This window comes from Lygodium microphyllum, chromosome 3 (genome assembly GCF_053477565.2).
Source record: "Lygodium microphyllum isolate KBCC chromosome 3, Lygodium_microphyllum_v1.1.10, whole genome shotgun sequence".
Classification (NCBI taxonomy): Eukaryota; Viridiplantae; Streptophyta; class Polypodiopsida; order Schizaeales; family Lygodiaceae; genus Lygodium; species Lygodium microphyllum.
In genome coordinates, this window is record NC_141137.1 from 121,118,755 (window position 1) to 121,139,071 (window position 20,317).

General features: G+C 41.8%; 1 protein-coding gene across 4 annotated transcripts in view; it reads left to right on the top strand.

The window, feature by feature from the left end:
* Positions 1 to 720: 720 nt before the first annotated feature.
* Positions 721 to 20,317, top strand: part of LOC148038831 (Protein kinase superfamily protein) — a 40,831-nt gene continuing 21,234 nt past the window's right edge. The window contains exons 1-7 of one of the 4 annotated variants that reach the window (XM_087674717.1): positions 727 to 1,088; positions 1,202 to 1,293; positions 1,879 to 1,973; positions 2,077 to 2,235; positions 14,843 to 15,181; positions 15,378 to 15,629; positions 15,726 to 15,859. In XM_087674717.1, the coding sequence (XP_087530843.1) occupies positions 1,916 to 1,973; positions 2,077 to 2,235; positions 14,843 to 15,181; positions 15,378 to 15,629; positions 15,726 to 15,859 (942 nt within the window). In that variant the 5' untranslated portion in view covers positions 727 to 1,088; positions 1,202 to 1,293; positions 1,879 to 1,915. Of the gene's footprint in view, positions 1,342 to 1,878; positions 1,974 to 2,076; positions 2,236 to 14,842; positions 15,182 to 15,377; positions 15,630 to 15,725; positions 15,860 to 20,317 lie in introns of all 4 variants that reach the window. The other 3 variants (XM_087674719.1, XM_087674718.1, XM_087674716.1) reach the window with 3 other exon arrangements.

Here is a 20,317-nt window from a genome sequence, read left to right on the forward strand (position 1 = left end):
CAACCACCCTATAATATGAAGATAGGTTAGTGATGTAGAAGTAGAATGAGAAATGGGCTTTTATTGTGTTACAAGAACACACAACAAAAAACCAATAACATGACATGTCTTCACCATGTAATTTGAAGGCCTTATGATAGAGTTGGTAGTCACTAGCACGAGCCACTTTGTGATGTTATTAGGCCATGCTCGAGATAGAAAAATGCAATGTTATTGGGACCGTTTTTTAGTGCCTCCTCCACCCTAAAGCTTCATTGGACAAGAAAAAAAGAACTACGTATCTAAGTTTGTCCAAGTATATTTATTGACTTGGAAATTAGGGGCGTTTAGCACACTAGGCTTGGTGCAAACAAGTGTGATCATGTGGATTTGCCCAAGGGTTCCCAACCTGATTCCGAATTAGGGCCTCGTGGGAACAGGTCCTAAGCCTAAACAAATCTTCGATAGGGGCACCATGGTGTATAAACTAGAATGGATGGACATCATGGTGTTTAAACTAGAATGGACATCATGATTTGTGCATGGTCGGTGTCATCAATGATTGAACTTAGAACTTAGAATGTAAATATCAATACATGTATGATATCCAAACGCAATATAACAGATCAAACAACAAAAAAAGTTGTGGATATATTAATGTCGACGTGGTCCTTAGCGGATTTCCGGGGGGAATGAAAAAAGGTCTTCTCTGTCACGAAGCTGATAAGAAATACTTTCTGCAAACACGCATATGCTGTGAGAGTCTGTGACTCTGCGTGACACGTCACACATTCACAATCCTCTCTCTCTCTCTCTCTCTCTCTCTCTCTTGTGACTCTGCGCGACACACTCCCTCTCTCCCTCCCTACCTCTCTCTCTCTCTCTCTCTCTCTCTCTCTCTCTCTCAGATGTGTGCCTCTCAAAGAGGATAGGGAAAGCCCAAGAGCTTTACTACCTAAAAAGTAAGTCAACACGTACGAGCAACCCTCTCCATCCGCTTCGCCTTTCGGTACACGATACATCCTTCTCTCTGTGTCTCTGTGTCAGAAGGGAGAGCGACAGTGGCCCTCTTTCGGCTTGTGTTAGGTTTTGCCTTTTCGTGAATGATGGTAGGTACTCCCTTTCATGCTCGACTTGCCAATTGGGCCTTTTGACAGTGATGGTAGCTCAATCAGTTCCATACACGAAGTGAAACTCCTCTCTCTCTCTCTCTCTCTCTCAGAGACAAGTGATGTAGGCCCATCTTCAAGGAGGCCTAAATTGTGTCTCGGTCTGGCAATCTCGGAGGACGTGGTTGCGAAGCTCAAATCAATGGTACAGCAACTGCATTCCCAGACATCGATTCTTTGACCTCAAGGACAAGTATAACAAAATCACACACTAAGCTTGTAGTGAAAATGGCTTAGGGACTCGTTGCTTGCTGAACTAACGTAGACGTGCTTCCACAAAGAAATAGAATTAGGAGAAATTGTGTAACTTTGCAAGCAGTTCTCATTGAGAGGCAAAGTAGAAGCATGCATATTTTCCCTCTGTTATGGATTGTCTTTTCCAACTAGCACGGTATTCTGAACATTGCTACTTCTTCGAAGCCATACATTGGATTGTTGGACGATGAAATTCACCCAGTAACTCGTGTTGTAGCGGTGTCGAGCATGGCATATTGGTTCTCTACATGCTGCTTGGCATTTTACCCAACATGTTACTGTGCTTCCATACACTTTTGAATGTAAAACTGTAAAAGGAATCATGGTCGGCTCGGGTAGGTTTCATTTCAAGTTTGTTGGAGCTGTAGTTACTGAGTGATTGCTGCATCACGGTATAGATTATTAGCTTAGAGTTTCAATGAGCTTTGATAATAACATACAAAGTGTATGCTTGACATTTACTGGTGCTTTGCAGAAGAACTTGTAGGAAACCAAATATTTTACCACTGCACATGGTGGGACGCAAAGTGCTTGGCAACAGTTCCAATCCTGTGGCTTCTCCACAGTTAGGTAGTATGTAGTGTGTCACATCATAGATTTCTGGCACCTTTTCTTTGAAACACTTTGAACTTCTCAGGAAATTGGAACATGCCGATTTTTAAAAAATTTGCAGGACAGTCGCCTCACAGTGATGCTCATAAGGGGGTACCAAACTTGGTGGTCATTATCACAATTTGTGTTGTTGCCTTTCTTGCCTCAAAGATTGTCCTAGGCATTTTGTTTTATTGGCGATGGGCAAGGAGTCGCAGGATTTGTGAAGTCAGGATGTCAGGTGATTGCTTTGATCTTGTACATTGCATGGAGTATTGGTGCTAACAAATGTAGAGCTCATTTCCTGCAGCTGACTGTAAAATTATAAGCATTCAAGAGAAAACTAGTACATTGTCGTCTGTTTTCAGTTGTCTGGTCACACATGTTGAGGGAGTGCTTGTTTTTTGAAAAGCTTGGAAACGCCTAATTTTCTGTTCATTTGCTCTAGCATTCAATTAGGTGAGAAAAATTCCCATAAAAAATTCGCACATTATAAGATGTACTCTTAAACTCTTGGGTAAACCATAATTAGCAGCATAACTGTTGATGCCTTGATATTAAGAAAAACCTACCTTGAGAAAGTTGAGAAGAGTAGTTTTTTGTTGCACTTAATCAAAAGAAAGACTAGGGAGTTGCTCTGGCCAAAGCTGCAATTACAAAGGCTGAATATTCTACTCAAAGGGCTTTCACTTCAAGTATGGGCTCTGCTGATGGCTATTGGAAACTTGTTTCTGGGCATGGGAGCCTTTTAGTAATTGGAATGCCCTGGTCTCTCAATGCCCTTGTTCATGTGCACCATTCCTAATCAAATTTGTTCAATTGTCTGCTTGTAAAGTCTGACGACAATATGGCATTAACTGTGTTGGCATGTGTTCCATGGAATCACCATGTGCCACACATGGTTGATGAAAACTCTAGAGAAAAAATGGAAAAATTTGCTACTTCTGCCAGTAGTAGCTATAACACCTGCCTGAAGTGCTGGGGCCACTGAAGGTGTGATCAAAACCCATAAAATCTGCTGACATGTATGATGTCAAGTTGGAGAGGAGGGAAGAAACAGCAGTAGAAGGTGTTGGTAGTGTTCTATGCTTAGAAAGGATCGAACTCCGTCTCTATATTTTGCAAAAAGCTTCTCTTCCCTATAATTTTGATCATGATCCAACTGAGTAATGAGAAGCACTTAGTGGCAAGAAGTTGTACAAGGAAGATGACACTGGTGCTTCAAAGCAAAAGAGTCGGATTCAATAAGTGAGAACTATAGACCAGAATATATTTGATTTTTGATGAACCTTAAAGGCCAAGTTACCAAAGCAACTCAATGGCATAGGTTGCAGCACAGCCGCAAAAAAAGTTTGGCTTGCACACAATATAGGGGCAGAGTCAACACAGGATATACAGGGTCATGCTACATTGCTGTTTGACAGCCAGCCACCTACCACAGAGGGGAGATTGTTGATTCGACTCTTCCTAGTGGTGCTCAACTTTTGGGTCAATCTTTGTTAGATGATTCCTTTGTTTCTTAAGGCTGACCAGACCAATATGAGTCTGCCAATGGCTATTTGGAGTTTGTTTGGTTTAGCTTTGGGGCTTCATATTAATGCTCAGAAATCTAAACGGATTTCTTGTTTAGAGATTGACATGCAAGTTTTGGGTTGGTAGGGAGCCATTGTTTCTAAAGGCTAAATTACATGACACTTGGGATATCCCATTGGTGTGGATGTGGCTCCTCGGGCCTCACTTGACTGGATTGCATATCCTTGTGTCAGTCTAGCATGTGCTGCCTCCCTCATAGAGAAAGTGGGACCTGTAAATAGAACCTCCAAATATGTATATGAATCCACATACTCCAACTCCTGCTGCCCATATGTAAGTTTAGGTGCTGATCTCCTGACCCTGTAGTGTTAAACACTGTCACCTTGATGGAGAGAGAGAGAGAGAGAGAGAGAGAGAGAGAGAGAGAGGACAGGTGCAGCGATTGCTATGACAGCAGGCTAACATAGATTGAGAAAACAATTGCTATTAAGACCTAAAGGGTTGATTTAATGCCAAGCATGCTGTGATGTGGAACTGCAGCCCTGCAGTGACAAATCTGCAGAGAGAGAAAAGAGAATGACTGCATCAATTCTTGACCCCATTAGAGTCATGCACGCATCAGTACCCACAGACTGCATTACGACTCCATCAAGGTCACCAACTGCTGGTTATGACTGCCCAGTGCTTCAGCACTTTTAGACAGGGTCATAACTGCAGCAGCACCTACAGATAGGGTTACGACTGCATCAACAGAGAGAGAGAGAGAGAGAGAGAGAGAGAGAGAGAGAGAGAGGGTGCAGCTCTTATATAAAAAAAGAGAGAAGGTGCAGATTGTACGTAGGCAATTAGGCCTGTAAATTGATGGGCGAGCAGTCCTGGGATGCACGTAGTCCATGAACAGCCTTGTGCACAAGCAGGTGCAGGATAAAAATGCAAACAACCACACAAACAGGCCTCAAGTCCTGCTAATGGGGACCTGTAGTTATGCGGACCTGTAGTCACATGGGGCTACAAAGATGAATCTGCACATATAGAAAGAGACAGTGTGACAATGAAGTGCAGACCTGCAGGCAATTGTGCGATTCATGGGCAACAACTGTCTCACAAACTGCAGATCAATGATTCACACAGTGTAGAAAAATTGCAGATCAGGGACTTGGCATGTGACTTTTGAATTTTGTGTTTTGACATTTGAACAACTGACCTGTGGAGTATTGGGTCAGCTTTCTAATTTTCAGACATCATGCCTGAGCTTGATGTGTCCCTTATAGGTTAGGTAGTGGTAGGTTTGGGAGCCAATTATAAGAAGAAGAGGAAATGGTACCATGCACCGAAGTACAGTGCAAGCATGCTGCAAATGAGACCATGGCAGATTCTGAAGATCTTAACCCTTTAGAATCTCCTCACTCCTTGCACATGTTGCTACCGAATCTGATGATTTCCAAGATCTAGTTTGGGAATATTTGTTGGAATTTGCCAACACCTTGCTTGGTGAATATGTTGAACATGATCATCATAAGCTCCCACAGCATGATAAGGAGGATAATTTTGGATACTCACGTGAACACGAAGAAAGGGCTTTACTCCTTTTTTGCCTTTCATGAGCATGGAGTCATTCTCTTCGTGATTGCTAGGATTCCAGTGCTTTCCTAGATCTGCCAGTGGTTGATCTCCATTTTGCAAGGGGATTGTGTGGAAGAGAGGTTTGTGTGTCCTATGAGGTCATGTTGAAATTGGTAAAGAACTGATATCATCTTTTGGGCAAGTGCCTCTTTTTTTTGATAGACATTTGGTGGATGGAAACCCATGGCTGATTTTCAATGTTTACTTCAATAGGAATGTTTGATATAGGTTGAGGTTGAAAACTGCCCGGCAGTTAATTGGCCTTCGTTAAAGGATGCAATGGCAGCTATTGGTCCGATTTTGTTACCTCCAAGTACAATGAATCATCAGCAGGTGAAACAAACAAGTCTTTGAGCATTCCATGTGGCCAAGATATAACACTAGTAAATCTCTCAACAACCAACTCTCGTGCATTCTTTATATCAACAAGCAAAACACTTTTCATCTCATGTAGTTCAAACTTCAACAACACCAATGCATCCACATTAACCTCAATACCTCTCAAGTAAGAGCTTATGCTCAACCTGTAAAATCGAGCATACCAACCATTCTTGATTTGCAGATCCGTGCATATCAAGTACAAATAGAAATCACTTGTGTATCTTGTAGAATACTATAAGAAAAAGGTCCAATTGGTCGTGTTTGAACTGCACTAGTATGCATCCATTGAGGGTTAGACTTAAATGGGGCACCTTTGCTGGTCACTGTTTCTCCTATGCGGCAAGCTTGGCCACTTCATGGTTGAGTGTCTAGAAAAAATGGATGTAAGGACTGACCATAATATAGACACTAGCAATAGGCTGATGCATTGGCCGTTGTTGAATAGCTTGTACAAAGAGATTTGCTACGAGTAAGTAGCTTGCACTATCTTTGGTTCAAGAGAGGAATCAAGATGGATGGCTGTTCAGAATACAAAAGGCAAGAAGGTTGATATTGAGCAGCTAGTTGACCCATTGGTAGATTCCCAGGATTCCTTCGGTATGTATGTGCATTTAAAGGATAAGTCTTCACATGTGCCAAATGCATCTAATATGGCTACTTTTGGTTCTAGGCTTCCTACACATTTGCAATCACATGTTGATCAATCCTAGGATCCTCTTGCACGTCTTGCATTCAACAAACAATGTAAGATGATTACTCCTTGGGTTTGCTGATTTCCACGCTCAGCTTCAAAAAACGAGGATAAGTCGTCTTCATCCAAGATTGAGCATCACGGATGGATGGCCTTTGCACTGCTTGTGTTGATTTTCTAGATGGAGTGCTTGAGGTGTTGGCAACAAAAGTTCAATCGAGGCAAGATGAGCCTTGAAACCGATTTTCATTTTGCTAGCATATGAAGATTGTGACTTGGAATGTTTGTGGGTTTTGCTCTCGAAGCAGACAAGAAGACATCTGGCATGTTTTACATGGGAATAATTGGGATATGTTATGTGCTATTGAGCATATAAGTCATAGCAGTAGAGATACGACTCTTGAAACCTGTGAAAACGAGATTGAAGGAGAGTGGTGGGTTGCATGCCTATTTATAGAAAGTTTGGAGCACCCAAATTAGGATTTTGCATGTGGGACATAGTAACTCTCTAGGATTGCGTTTCTTTTTAAAATAAGAAGATTTTTTCATTAGTTAAGTGTGTTTTGGGGTTGTTTAAGTTAGGCTAATGCATTTTTAGCTCAACATCCCCAAGCAATAAGCCTTGCATAAGGTCGACAATAGTGGAGGTGTTAAGAGCCTTCCATGAGCGAACGACCTTGTATGGAACAAGGATGAGATTAGGTTGGGCTTCTAACCCCTTCATTGAATCCCATAGGTTTTGAGAGTCTAAGACATGCCTCATCAAATTTGACAAGTGGTGTAGCCCGATCCATTGAAACGAGTCTTGTCATTAAAAGCATGCTTGGTGGATGAGGAACTAAAACCATGAGGTATCTGTGAAGATGGATAGATGGGGTAAGATGGAGAATAAGATAGTGGTGGTGGATAAGGAGGAGGAGGGAGTAAAGATGGATAGGCAAAAATAGGCTGTTGATATCCAATGAGTGTCAATTGTTGCAGAGGTATCGAAATGGACGTAGGTCCATACGATACCGTAGGTGGAGGTGGATGTACAGGGACATAATAGCCTTGTCCAAATGTTGGCTGGGGACAAAACAAAATGACCACTCGAGTATGGTTGGGATGCACTCCCAGAGGGATAACTCGAAAGTGTGCATGTGTGGGAGATCGAACCTCCGTCACAGATACACCACCTGGAAATGGATATGCAGAGGTCCCAAGAGCTATGCCTAAATGTATAGAACCCCCTAGTGTGGTGTGTGGTGGATAATGTGGTGTACTTAATGGAAGTGGAAAGGAAGGTGTAGTGGAAGATGAGGGGGGGATGGGTGCGAGCCCAAATGTATTTGTGATGGATGTTATTGTGGGAAACATGGTTGGTTTCTTTTTTCCATTAAACGCATTAGATGAAGATGCATCTAATCCACATTGACTATGAGAAATAAAATCATTTGAAGGAAAAGGAAGGGATGGAATACTTACAAGTTTTTCTTTTAGCTTCTTACCTAGTTTTGAGTTCATAAAGAAATATCGGTCTTGCTTATTACTAACAAACCAAAGTTTGTTTTGAAGAGTGCCTTCTTGACAATCCAATAGAAAATACAAAACCAGTATGCATAGAATATGAAATAATAGGAATCGTACGTGGTATTGGGGAAAAGAAGTACTGTGAAAGTGATGTGTAATCCGAGCAAGTTCCACTTGCAAATGGCCGGTCCATAGTGGATATTCGGAAGGTCTTGCAAGATCATTAGTTCTGTGCACTGAATCTAAAGGAGAAAATTCAGGCTTACCTTCAATCTCCTACTGAGCCCTATGCATAAGGATGAGATCATACTCGACGATAGAAATTTGGTATGGTCTATGGACTCCATGGTAGTCCATGGTTCTCTTGCCCAGAGATCGGGCAGTAGTAAGCTGAGAGACCCACTTCTAATCGTTTCTGTCCATGTCTGGCTATGGAGACTAGAGCACTATTGTGAATGTGATTGAAGTCATTTGACCCTTCTGTTGGCTATGGAAACTAGAGCAGTGTTGTGAATGTGTTTGAAGTCATCTGACCCTTCTGTTGTTCCTGCTTTTGCGAATGAGCTTTCTGATCAAATGCCAAGGTTTCTCAGAGAGTACCTAGCTTTGATACCATGTGAAGTAATGCTCTAAACGCAAAAAATACAAAACCAATTGCAGGACAAAGCACAGACTAATAAACACAGAACACAGTTAGGGTCAGGGTTAGGGTAACTCAGAGATAGTGAACACAATGAATAATGAAGTGAAATGAATAATGAATATACAATGTTCATGTAACAAACACAATATGCAATGAATATACTGAATCTCGAACTCTCGTACCTCTATGATCAAGGCAAAGGTTATGAGCTGTACCGTGTATCGTATTTCGAATGGATCCAGAATTGTAGCAAGGTAGTCTCTATGTGTCGAACATCAACAAATGTAGCCAAGGAATGCTGGATCTGATGTAGATGGCAGTGTAGGAGAGAGATACTAAAAATGCAAGTACTTAAGGAGCGAAAAACTGGGCGACAACTGTTAGATGCAAACACAGGAGACAGAGGAGAGAGAAAGTCAAGGTGGCAGCAAAAAATTGCAAACGATGATTGTGGAGGAGAGAGAATATCAAGGCAGTAGCTCCAGATTGATGGCGACAACACCAAATGATGATGTCAACATCAAACACAGCAATCTGACTATAGGTGACAGCTCCAGGGTACCAAGCGATGGTTGTAGAGTGAAGGCAAGGTTGAAATCAGGTGCTAGATGGTAGCAGATGGTTTGGGGAAGCTGTAACCGCGATGTTCTTTGCAAATGGGGTGTGGGTAGAAGAGATACGGCTCTTGAAACGTGCAAAAATGAGATTGAGGGAGAGTGGTGGGCTGCATGCCTATTTGTAGAAAGTTTGGGAGACCCAAATTAGGGTTTTGCATGTGGAACACAATAACTCTCTAGAATCGCGTTTCTTTTTAAAATAAGAAGGTTTCTTTATTAATTAAGCATGTTTTGGGGCTATTTAAGTTAGACTAATGCATTTTTAGCTCAACATACGCGCCTTATGATACCTCACATAAATGTGACTCGTGGGATCATTTGAAAGCAAGCCTTTCCCTTGGTAGAGTGGGCTTGCACATGGGTGATTTTAATTTCTCTGAGCACTCAATGATTGATAGACGAGAAGGTCATACTTGGGATGATTTTTCATTGATAGCTCTCAAACAAGATCTTTGTCCATCAATTTTGTGATTTACCTTTCATTTAGCTTGATGTACCATGACTTGGAGCCATTTGGATCACATATATCCTACGTAGAATGATGCTTTCTTACTAAAGATTCTGGAGATGAGGGTATTGCAACAATTTACTCTATTTGATCACTTGTCTCTATAGTTTGACATGCTTAGATAGCCTATTAGAACCTTTGTATAGTTTTTGGGCAGGCTTCCTTTGTATCTCAATTCCTTCCTTTTTGAGCCATGCTATTTTCAATCGTTACATGTGACAGCTACTATAGGTTTTTGTTTGACTTTCCATGTGTGGACATGTGCAGAGGGTTGCCAAGCAATATTGGATTCATCATACTTCACTTGGCCAACAATGCTTACATGCTACTAAGGAATTGTTGGCCTTGGTTTGTTCCTGGTTGGTTGAGTCTTCCGATGATGCTTTTTTGGCTCCATTGCCTATACGCTTGGCTAAATCTTGCTAATCACCTTCAACTACGCTCTTATTAGCAAGCCAAGCTGAAAGCCTTGACAGAGGGTTTGTAGGATAACTCCTTTGAGTCTCACAAATTCTTTCATGGGTTGCATGCATCCTCTACTTGGGAGAATATGGTGAGGCTGCAAAATGTTGATGGTCGGATGGTCACGAATCCCGAGTCCATTGCTTATATGTATAGACAATAATTTTTGGATCTTCTTGGTTCGAGGTAGATACCTTTTGATTATTTGCATCACTTTGACCAAGAGTTACTTGTCTAGTTGGATTTGGAAAAGGCCTTTGACTATTTGGAATGGTCTTTTCTTGTGGAGTTGTGTTAGTTGATACTTGCTATTAGTAGCGATGCTTCTTCGCGTGTCATGTTGAATGGTGGTGTTATTGAGCCCTTTACCCTTGCATAGTTGGGTAGATAAGGCTAACCTCTAAGCCCCTTATTTTTTGCTCTTGCTACCCATTTGGTTCTCACCATATTGCCATATCTAGTTGAGAGTGGGCAGCTGGCTGGTTTATCCCTCCCATTGAATCAACATTTTGTTGGGTAGGCATGGGCTGATGACACTTTCATGATATTGAGTGTTGATTGGGATAACCTCCACAAGGCATTAGATGTTTGGGACTTGTTTAGTCAAAGCTTCGGACCTCCATATTAATGCTACTAAATATTTTCTCATTACTTGCAATATATCAAATTTGTGGGCCTTGGGGTGGTAGGGTAAAGTGGTTCTACGGGGTAATCTTGTGCGGCATCTAGGTTACCCTTTGGGTGTTGACGTTTAGCCTAGACAATGGTTGCAATGGATTGCTTAGAAGCCAGAAGCTAATTTATTGGAAATCTAATGCATGGTCTTTTCATGTGTGCCTTAAAGTGTCATAGACTATAATGCTGCCTTTGCTTATCTATTTTTCTTGTGATTAATATAATTGCTCATTGGGGGGGAGAGAGAGAGAGAGAGAGAGAGAGAGAGAGATTTTACGAAAAAGAGAGAGAGAGAGAGAGATCTATTAACATCTCTAGAAGGCTAGAATGGCCTATGAGACCATAACTTATACAACTGGTATTATCATCTCTCATTAGAGAAGAAAATAGAATTATATCCAGGTCTACATGATAAATTGAAATGGAAACTAAAAAATATGGAAAACTGAAAAATTGGAAAGAGTATAGAGTATTTGCCTCTCAACGCATGGAATCCACCAAGACTTTGCAAGCTACCTCTGATTGAGTCGTCGTGGTAATCTTCATCTGTAACGAGCAATCATGACGCGAATGTGTCGCATATGAGCATGTCTATGTTGCCGAGCAAGCACTCTAGGGCGTTGTGCTTTGCATAATGCTATAGCTCTGTCTACTATGATGCCACTTGATGATGTCCCTCGATGACACTTGTCAATAGGAGATGTAGTTCTAAGGTGGCAGTGATCAGGGGGTCAGCTATACTGAAAAAGTCAGTAACTGCTCTCTAGAGGGGTGGATGTGGTTGGGGTTGCCTCCGATCCTGTAACAGTGTTGCTTTGCGTCATTGGAGCTCTAATAAGAAGAGGCCCAAACATCTTTGGTCCTCATAGTCCATCACCCGTTTTAGTGGTCCAAAGCCCTCCTTAAAGAGGGAATGGTAGTAGCCTCAGATATCATAGTATACAATGCATCTACAAATGTAATATTCCTCTGTCTTTGGCTCCCATCCACAAAGCTAGCACATTTTCTCATTTGTTGTAACATGGCTCTATTGACTTGTCTCAATCATCAGCTGATGTGATGAGGTACGGATCTGTCCAATAGCAACTCGAAGCCCGTGAGAAAGTTAAGCATCCATATATCTCAGCCTCACTATGAAACCATCATGGGAAAGCTACAAGAAGTGACATTGGTATTGTGCCATCTTTGTGCCTAATGGGAAAGGGAGACTTGGACCAAGTCCTCTCTGTCTCCACTTTAGTGATGTCTGCTCTAATCACTCTATTCAACTTTGAACGATTGAGACTCAAAGTGGGACAATCAAGGTTGTAATTGAACGGTGGCACCGTGTCTATATTCATGCCATGCAAGTTTAGGCACATGCTCAAATGTGCATACCAACACTGTCTATCTCCCTCTGCTGCAAGCTGTCTTGAAGACTCCAGAGGTAGCTTAGGGTATTCATCTTTAGGGAGTTGTCATATCCTTTGGAGGAGGAAGGTGATTGCCTGGAATAGTGCCCCCAGTGGGTCAACTTTGCTCAGATGATCTCTTGTGGTATTGCAGCTTTTGCCCTTGTCATACGTACTATCATCATGACCAGTGGTCTCCCAGCCATCATAGTGTTGTGCTTTAGGTCCATTATAGTCCATGAGAGGCACCTATCTAGTATGATAAAGACTTGGGCCCCAAATGGCTACTCCATAGAGTAGTGTGGACATAACTAAAGTGTCAAAGAGCCACAATTTGGTACGGGGCTCCTCAAACAATGTGTGCACATTGTCGCTCTAGAGTGCCCAAAGCTACATATGCCCGTGCAAGCGTAGCCTCTGAAGTCTCCTTCCATGAAAATTGTAGCCCTTTGAAAGTGACCCCAAGGTATACATGTTGTCTAACCATTTCCACAGATTGACCGTCATACATAAAGTGATGCTCTGAGTGTGTCACCCAAGCTACTGAGGTGTTAAAGACCATAATTTTAGTCTTTCCAAGATTAACCTTGAGGCCTTTCTCTTCACAAACCAGATGCAATGCATCCAGATGTCACTGTAGCCCCTCAAGTGAATTTGAGATGAGCACAATATTGTCTGCATACAAGAAAATTGGTACCAATACCCCAGGCAAACTAGCTCCCATACCACTCCATCTTTGTATGTAATCTGAAATCTCGTCAATGTACAATCCAAACAGGAAAGGAGAGAGCGGACAACCTTGCTTTACACCAACCGTGCTAGACACTGAGTTTGTTGTGCCTGTAGGCACTCGTACTCTACTTGTCACTGTCTCATATAATGTATAAATACACCACTGCATATCCTTTGGGACCCCAATTTTTCACAACCTCTGCATGAGTCTTGCACGTGGTACCATATCAAAAGCTTTGCAGAAATCCATGAAAGAATAATAGATTTTTTGCCTTTGTGATTGCCCCTCCTCAATCAAGGCCCTCAGTGTGAATATACATTCTAATGTATTGTATCCTTGGCGGAAGCTAGCTTGTCTTGTAGACAGTATCCCCTTTGTTTCAGCCCACCAACTCAACTTATGCTCCATAATAGAGGCATATATCTTTGTTAGGATATGGCCAATCATAATAGTGCGGTAGTTGTTAGCGACCAATGGATCTCCGCTCTTAAAAATCGGCATTGTTGTGTGGTCATCACACCAACTTGCTGGAAACCCCTCACGTACAACTCTATTGAAGATATTTGACAAGATAGGGGCCAATTCATAACATGGATGTGCAAAATGTTCTGCCACAAGGCCATCTTGATCATGTGCTTTGCCCATGTGGAGTAGCTGCAGCTCTGTGCGTTTGCCCCTATAGAAAAGGGCCTGTGAGAAGCCTCTCCTTTATGTTTGTCACAAGTCTCGCGTTAGTATGTATGTAGACCAACTTTTTTGTATGCGAAGGCTTTAGCTTATTCCTTCTCTTTGTGTGTATAAGTGCAAAAGTGCTCCAATTCCTTTTGCAAGGGGATGCACAACTCCCTTGAGATAGAAGTTGAAAGGCAAGTTGTTGCAATCGGGGAGTGCTAGCAACAAAAGCTTCCTACCATTTTATAGGATAATGCATATACTTTTCCTACTTTGCAATTGCATAACATACTAGTTTTCATGTGATGATGAGATTGTACCTTCGCAAGATGCTCAGGTGAATTCTCTTGTGTGGATGGCTTGCCAAGTAAATTCAAAACGGCCAATTCTAGAGATTTGGCTCTGCAATCATTTACTTAAAAAAAAAAAAAAGAGAGACTGACGTAAAGAAGAGCGTAGAGGACTCACAATGAGTGTCCTCCCAAAGGAACCCAATAGCAATCTATAGAGTATGTGACTCTCTTAAGTCTCATCTCTTCTCTCTCTCTCTCTTTTTTTTTTTTTCGTAAATCTTCTCTCTCTCTCTCTCTCTCTCTAGAGCTACATACGCACATACACATATACGACACTTATCACACTCACAGCACCGTATTTTCAGTTTCCAGTTTTTAGCTTTTCATTCAACACTTTTATTTTGGATAGCTGGACCTCATCAGTTGTATCATAGTTTGTCTCATAGGCCAGTTTTGGTCTTTAGAAGACGTTAATATAACTTTCTTTCTTTCTTTCTCTCTCTCTCTCTCTCTACCACACCCACACCCACACACCCAACATCAAAGAGCAAAAAAACCTGAAAAATAACCTCTCTGGAGTCCATGACACTTCCAATCTATAACTTGGCCGTCTATAGATATTAGTAATAACATTTTTTCAGTTACATTTTCAAATTGTCATAACAAGGTCCTATCCCATGGACAATATGTTATTGTTACATATCTTATTAGATAATTTTGGCCATGGATGAAAACCCAAACCTAAACCCCCCAACACCCCCACCCCCATAGCACCCCCCCAACCAAAAACCGCCCCCAACAAAAAACAAAGAGACACAACACACACACACACAAAATCCCCCTTTCTACTCCTTATTCATTTTTATACATTTTTTTTCTTTTCCTTCTTTGTAAAGTAGCATCCATTGCAGCAAAGCTCATCCTTTTTATGTTGTCTTACAATATATGCTGGATCCTGGTTAAGTAATGTGAAGTTATAGCTTGCTCAAATGCTTTCATCAAGCACCACATTATTACATAGTTGGCTGTTTCGTATTTTTAAGGAGACACAATACTGCCTCTGTTGTTAGCTATGTCCCTGTGTTGTAATTATTTATTCTTGCTATAATTCTTTCAGGTGGGAAGATGGTGCTATTTAAGTCATCTGGGAATGTCACACCATCAACTAAGGTCATCTTAAGGAAAGCACAGAGCCTAACAAACGATGACATTATCGGAAGTGGTGGCTATGGTGTTGTCTATAGATTGATTGTGGATGAAAATACTGCTTTTGCATTGAAGAAGCTTTCAAGGGGAAGCGTAGATCAGGAGCGTGGTTTTGAGCGAGAGTTGGAGGCTTTAAGTGATATAAAACATCGGAATGTGGTGACTCTTCGTGGATATTATACAGCATCTCATGTCAACGTTTTGATATATGAATTGATGATTAATGGCAGCTTGGAAACAGTCTTACATGGTAAGTTCAATATTGTATCATGATTCTGTTATCAAGAGAATATCCTCAAACTCCGTGTGCATATGCTAAGATAAATTAACTCGATTTGTGCATTTTAAATGGCTTGTGTGTCAAGGTAGCAGTCTTGCTTTTATGTACTGTATGTGGCTAGCTAGAGCAAGGTTATCATTGCTCAATCACTTTTCTGCCCTTTCAGATAAATTGAGTGACCACCAGCTTGACTGGCCAATTCGGCTTAATATTGCATTGGGTACTGCTCGTGGCATTGCGTATCTTCATCATGACTGTATCCCTTACATTATTCATCGGGATATTAAGTCCAGCAATATATTACTGGATGAAAATTTTGAGCCACGCGTTTCAGACTTTGGACTTGCAAATCTTTTGGAGGTGAACAAAACACATGCCACAACTATAGTTGCAGGCACTCTTGGATATCTGGCTCCAGGTGAATTGAAATATGGTTACCGTTAATCAATTTTTAAAGCAGTTCAAAACAAGATCTTATGAATTCAGTAAGTTAACATCTAGATTGAAACTGCAGAGTACATGGAAACCGGAAAAGCAACGAGGCAAGGTGATGTTTTCAGTTTTGGTGTTGTACTTCTGGAGCTCGTGACTGGGAAGCGTCCGACTGATGAGTTCTTTGCTGATCAGGGAATCAATCTTGTCATATGGGTCTGCTCTCTCCCCTCCCTCTCCCCCAAGTGGCGGCTTCTCTCCACACATACACGTGCACACACACATTGTGCGTCTGTGCATGTTATCTGCACACAATTTTTTTCTTTTTTGTAAAACTGCTGTTTCATATACTTGGTCTGTCTGATACAAGATTCCTATAAAAGAATGTTGCATTACTGTTTCATCACTAAGACAGCTCAGCCACAGCTGGATTTCTTATTCATTGTTTTAAGTGTAATTTGCAGCAAGATTACCTGGCCATCCACTTTAAGTCACAATCACATAGGGACTGATGGTCATTGAAACGTAGAACTATCTGTAAAATCTGTTAATATAAAATCATCAGATGGGTCCAAGACTCTCTGAGGAAAAGGCTTAAAAGTAACAGGGAAATGCAAAAGTTGTTTTACCTTCAAGAGACTTTTACTAGGGCTACAGCAGCTTGGTAATAAGCAGTGAGTAGTCTTGAGAGATCAGATACTAGATCGGTAATGAGTGGATTTACAGGCTTTTTATCTAAATGGGAGTCTCGTGTTTTTGGCTTCCTTGTTCCCTCATTCCAGCCAGCCACACCTTCAGCCCTCTCATGGCCCACTGCTAAGCCTTGAGACTGCATGAATGTATCAAACTTATGATATCATTCTCTTGGTGCTTGTTTCAGCCCATACAAACTCCTTTTGAGTTTACATACCATCTCTCTTTCCCTTGTTCAAGAAACCCTTCAGGCTGTTGCATATATATGTCTTCATGCAGAACACCTTGTAAAAATGCAGTCTTTACATCCATTTGTATGAGTTCCATATCTTCAACTGTAACCAAGCCCAAAATGGTTCTCAATGTAGTCATCTTGACTACAGGGTCTCATCAAAGTCAATTCCATGCTTCTACTTGTATCCCTTTGCAACCAATCTTGCTTTGTACTTTGGTGAGGAACCAGAAGTGACCTTCATCTTGTAAACCCATTTGCATGGAAGTATTTTCTGCCCTTTAGGCAACTGCACCAAGTTCCAAGTGCCATTTTTCTCAAGAGATTCCATCTTTAACAACATGGCTTTATACAATTTCTTGCTGTCCTATCTGTCCATTGCTTCCTTGAAGCAAGACGGTTCACTACAGTCAATCAACATTACATAATTAGCCACATTGTTTGCACCAGGAACAAATCTGTCAGGTTGTCTAGTAGCTCTAGACGATCTCCTAACCCAATGATCATTGTTTGCTGGCTGTTTCTGCAAATTTCCATTTTCAGCATGCTGTCTTGGCATTTCAGCCTGCAAATCAGCATTAACAGCTTGCTGTCTTGGTTGTTCCTGCACATGTGGTTGTTCATTATCATAGGCAATAGCTGGTCGGTCATTTCCAACATCATTTTCTGCATTTACAAGTTCATTTAGAGTAGGTATTTGTTGCTGTACAGCGGGCGCATTTTGCTGTCCAAAAGGTATTTTTTCCCGGAATACAACCCTACGGATCTCCTCAGTCCAGTTTGTAGTGACGGGTTAGGCACGAAGATTGAGACAGTTGGTGTTCCTTAGTTGCGAAGAGATAGAGAGTGTGAGAGAGAGCAGAGTAGAGAGTAAGCACGTTTTTAAGTACAATGACGAGTGTGTACCTTTAGGTTTTTAGATAGATATATATGTGTAAGTACAACTGCTAAGGGTGTGTTCACACCCGAGCACATTTAAAGGCACGAGGCCTTTATTCCCAACATGTATCGTCTTCATATTTATTCATTAGCATTCAACATTCTATAGACTGTGTTCTTCGTGTTGTTGTACACTTCTGTGTTTCTATATTCTCCATACCATTTCTTTACAAGGTATCAGAGTAGAGGTGGTGCTCCAAGGGCTAAAGGGTCTATCCCCTCTGAAGAATGAAGTTGGGCCTTTGTGATAAGGGTGAAAGGGATTGGTACCTTCAATTGTCTGCTTCAGAGTTTATGACCAGTTACCACACCAGATTTGAAGAATTGATATTCTCAATCTGGGATATCTAGGGTCCTTTGTAAAAAATATATGAGAGTTTTGATGCATATAATTGGGAAAGATCGAGTTGGAGTGAGCTCGGTCACTCTTAAGCCACCTCACACAACACCTTCAACATATTGTCAAAAGATGACATACTAGCGAGACAGTAGGGTTTGCGGGGAGGAACATGGAGTGAACTCGGCAAACATGGAGAAGAGAAGAGAAGAGAAGAGAAGAGAGACGAAACTCTGATGAATGGAATGATGAAGTTCTGAATCATGGAGTAGATATGATACAAGGGAACAAATGGGTGCCGTAGCATAAGGAAGATGATGAAGACAGCTGCGAACCACGAACCGCAATGTCCTCCTGAAGGGGTGTGAGGGTAGTGGAGAGATTGGAGAGAAGAGGTGATAGACTGAATGAATCAGCCGTGAGGAATGAATGAGAGAGTGGCCTATAAATAGGCATAGTCAGTCGAGGATGGCGTCCCTTTTTGGGGCTTCAAACCCTAAATGCAAAACGCAAAAACTCAAACTGCGGGTGAAGGGTTTCTCAACACCCCCTCTCAAGCCCAAAAAGGGAAACAAGAGAAGAGAGAGGTGGAGATGCAATGCTTTATGTTGAAGCACTGCAAGGTATGTATGGTTCAAAATTTACAAGTTTTCCTTTTATTGCTCTTTTTGAAGCATGTGTAATGGGTGAAAGTTATCGTGAAGATCCGAATTCTTTACCAATATCTAAATGCAAGAAGAGGAGATTATTGAAAGAGATTAAGTAATACCTTTGTCTTTGATGCTTACTATAATGAATTTGCTTTTGGTGCTTCATGATCTCTAAATCAAAATCAATTACGATTTCAATTTCTACCCATCCCACCCATTTCACGAAATCCTTTGTTACATATTGTTACATATACATACTCACCCATTCCACAATAATGCACATTAGGGGGTACACCACCACCACTAGGGATGTATCCCATAGGTCACATTCATGTCCCACAACCGGGCCGTCTTAGTGCAACGGTGGTAGGAGCTTCACTTCCAAACCATGTGCCTATGGGGGATTATAGGCAAGGGTATCCCACCTGTGCATATCAAGCCCCTTATTTCCATCCTATCTCATTGCCATCATGAGTAGCTACCTACGTTTGTTGCTAGCACGTCATCTCAGCTGTCTATGTGTGCGTTTTTCAGCTCAGCAAGCCGCCTTGCTGTTTGCCAATTGTCTGGAGCATTCTTAGGCTGCTGGTCACTATCGCATCTCAGTCAGATCTGCATTTTCACTGAATCAGGTTTGATCTTCATCTTTGACAGCCCTTGAGGACTATGTTTCTCTCTGTTCACTATGTCCTTCATATCTTAGTGCATACTTTGTCATTCCATTGCCATGAGGACTGTGTTTCGCTCCCTCCATAGAGCAGCCCTTTTCTTTGTCATTGGCACCTCTGTGTAAAGGGCTACGCTCATTGCCTTCATATTGCAAATTCCTTCCAAGTGTTGCCGCCTAATCAACTAGGACACTGCAAATATATTCGAGGTCCACTCTATTGTATCAACATGACTCATTCAAGATGATTCAGCATTCAATATTCTTCATTCGCCATCTTCTTCAATGATTTTGAGTTTCTTTGTCTCGGGTGTTTGCAGTACCCTCTGTGTTTCTCCTTGCAAACCCTACCGTTTCTGGACGTGGTATTAGAGCATACCATTTTGTCTCTCAACATGGTATTAGAATAGAGGTGCTCAGATAGCTAAAGATCCTCTTCATTCATTGACCTATGCTTTTGTATGCTCAAGGCAATAAGATGCATGCGATGCACACTAAGCCCTTGCGAGCAAAAGGAGGCTCTAAGACCCCATGAGGCGATGAGCCCTCATGGACACCATTGTAATGTGCTATAGAGTTTCCCCCCATCTACTTTTAGGTCCAATGGCTTCCATGGCCATCTGCTCTGCAGTTTGCTCCATTGAGAGACAGAGGTTGCACTGGGGCACCACCCTAGACAGTTCAGTGACTTGTGTGCCTATAAATAGGGCATGGGCATTCATCCATTTACTACATAAATCTCACTTTCATTCTTTTTCGGTCATCCCTCTTCAGCAATTGCTGATCCCTTCAACTCTCCGTTGCCTTGTGGACGGTTCCATCTGGAGTGGCTCCTATGCTGCCTTCTAGGGTTGTTTGCTGCCATCCACACTATTTGGAGCTGCTGCCTTGATCAGGTAGCTGCTGCCTTGACTAGTGGTTGCTGCCCCACTTTCGTTTTCTGTTCCAGCAACAGTGCACTTGTGTTTGCTGCCTACACTGATGGCCTTGCCCTCAGAAGCCTCCTAGGGACTGTTGTCATCACCAGCAGCTCCGTGTGTTTGCTGCTGGAATCAGGCCATCTCAGCTGTCTACGTGTTCATTTTTCAGCCCACCCTGCTGTTTGCCAATTTTCTGGAGCATTCTTAGGCTGCTGGTCACTATTGCATCTCAGCCA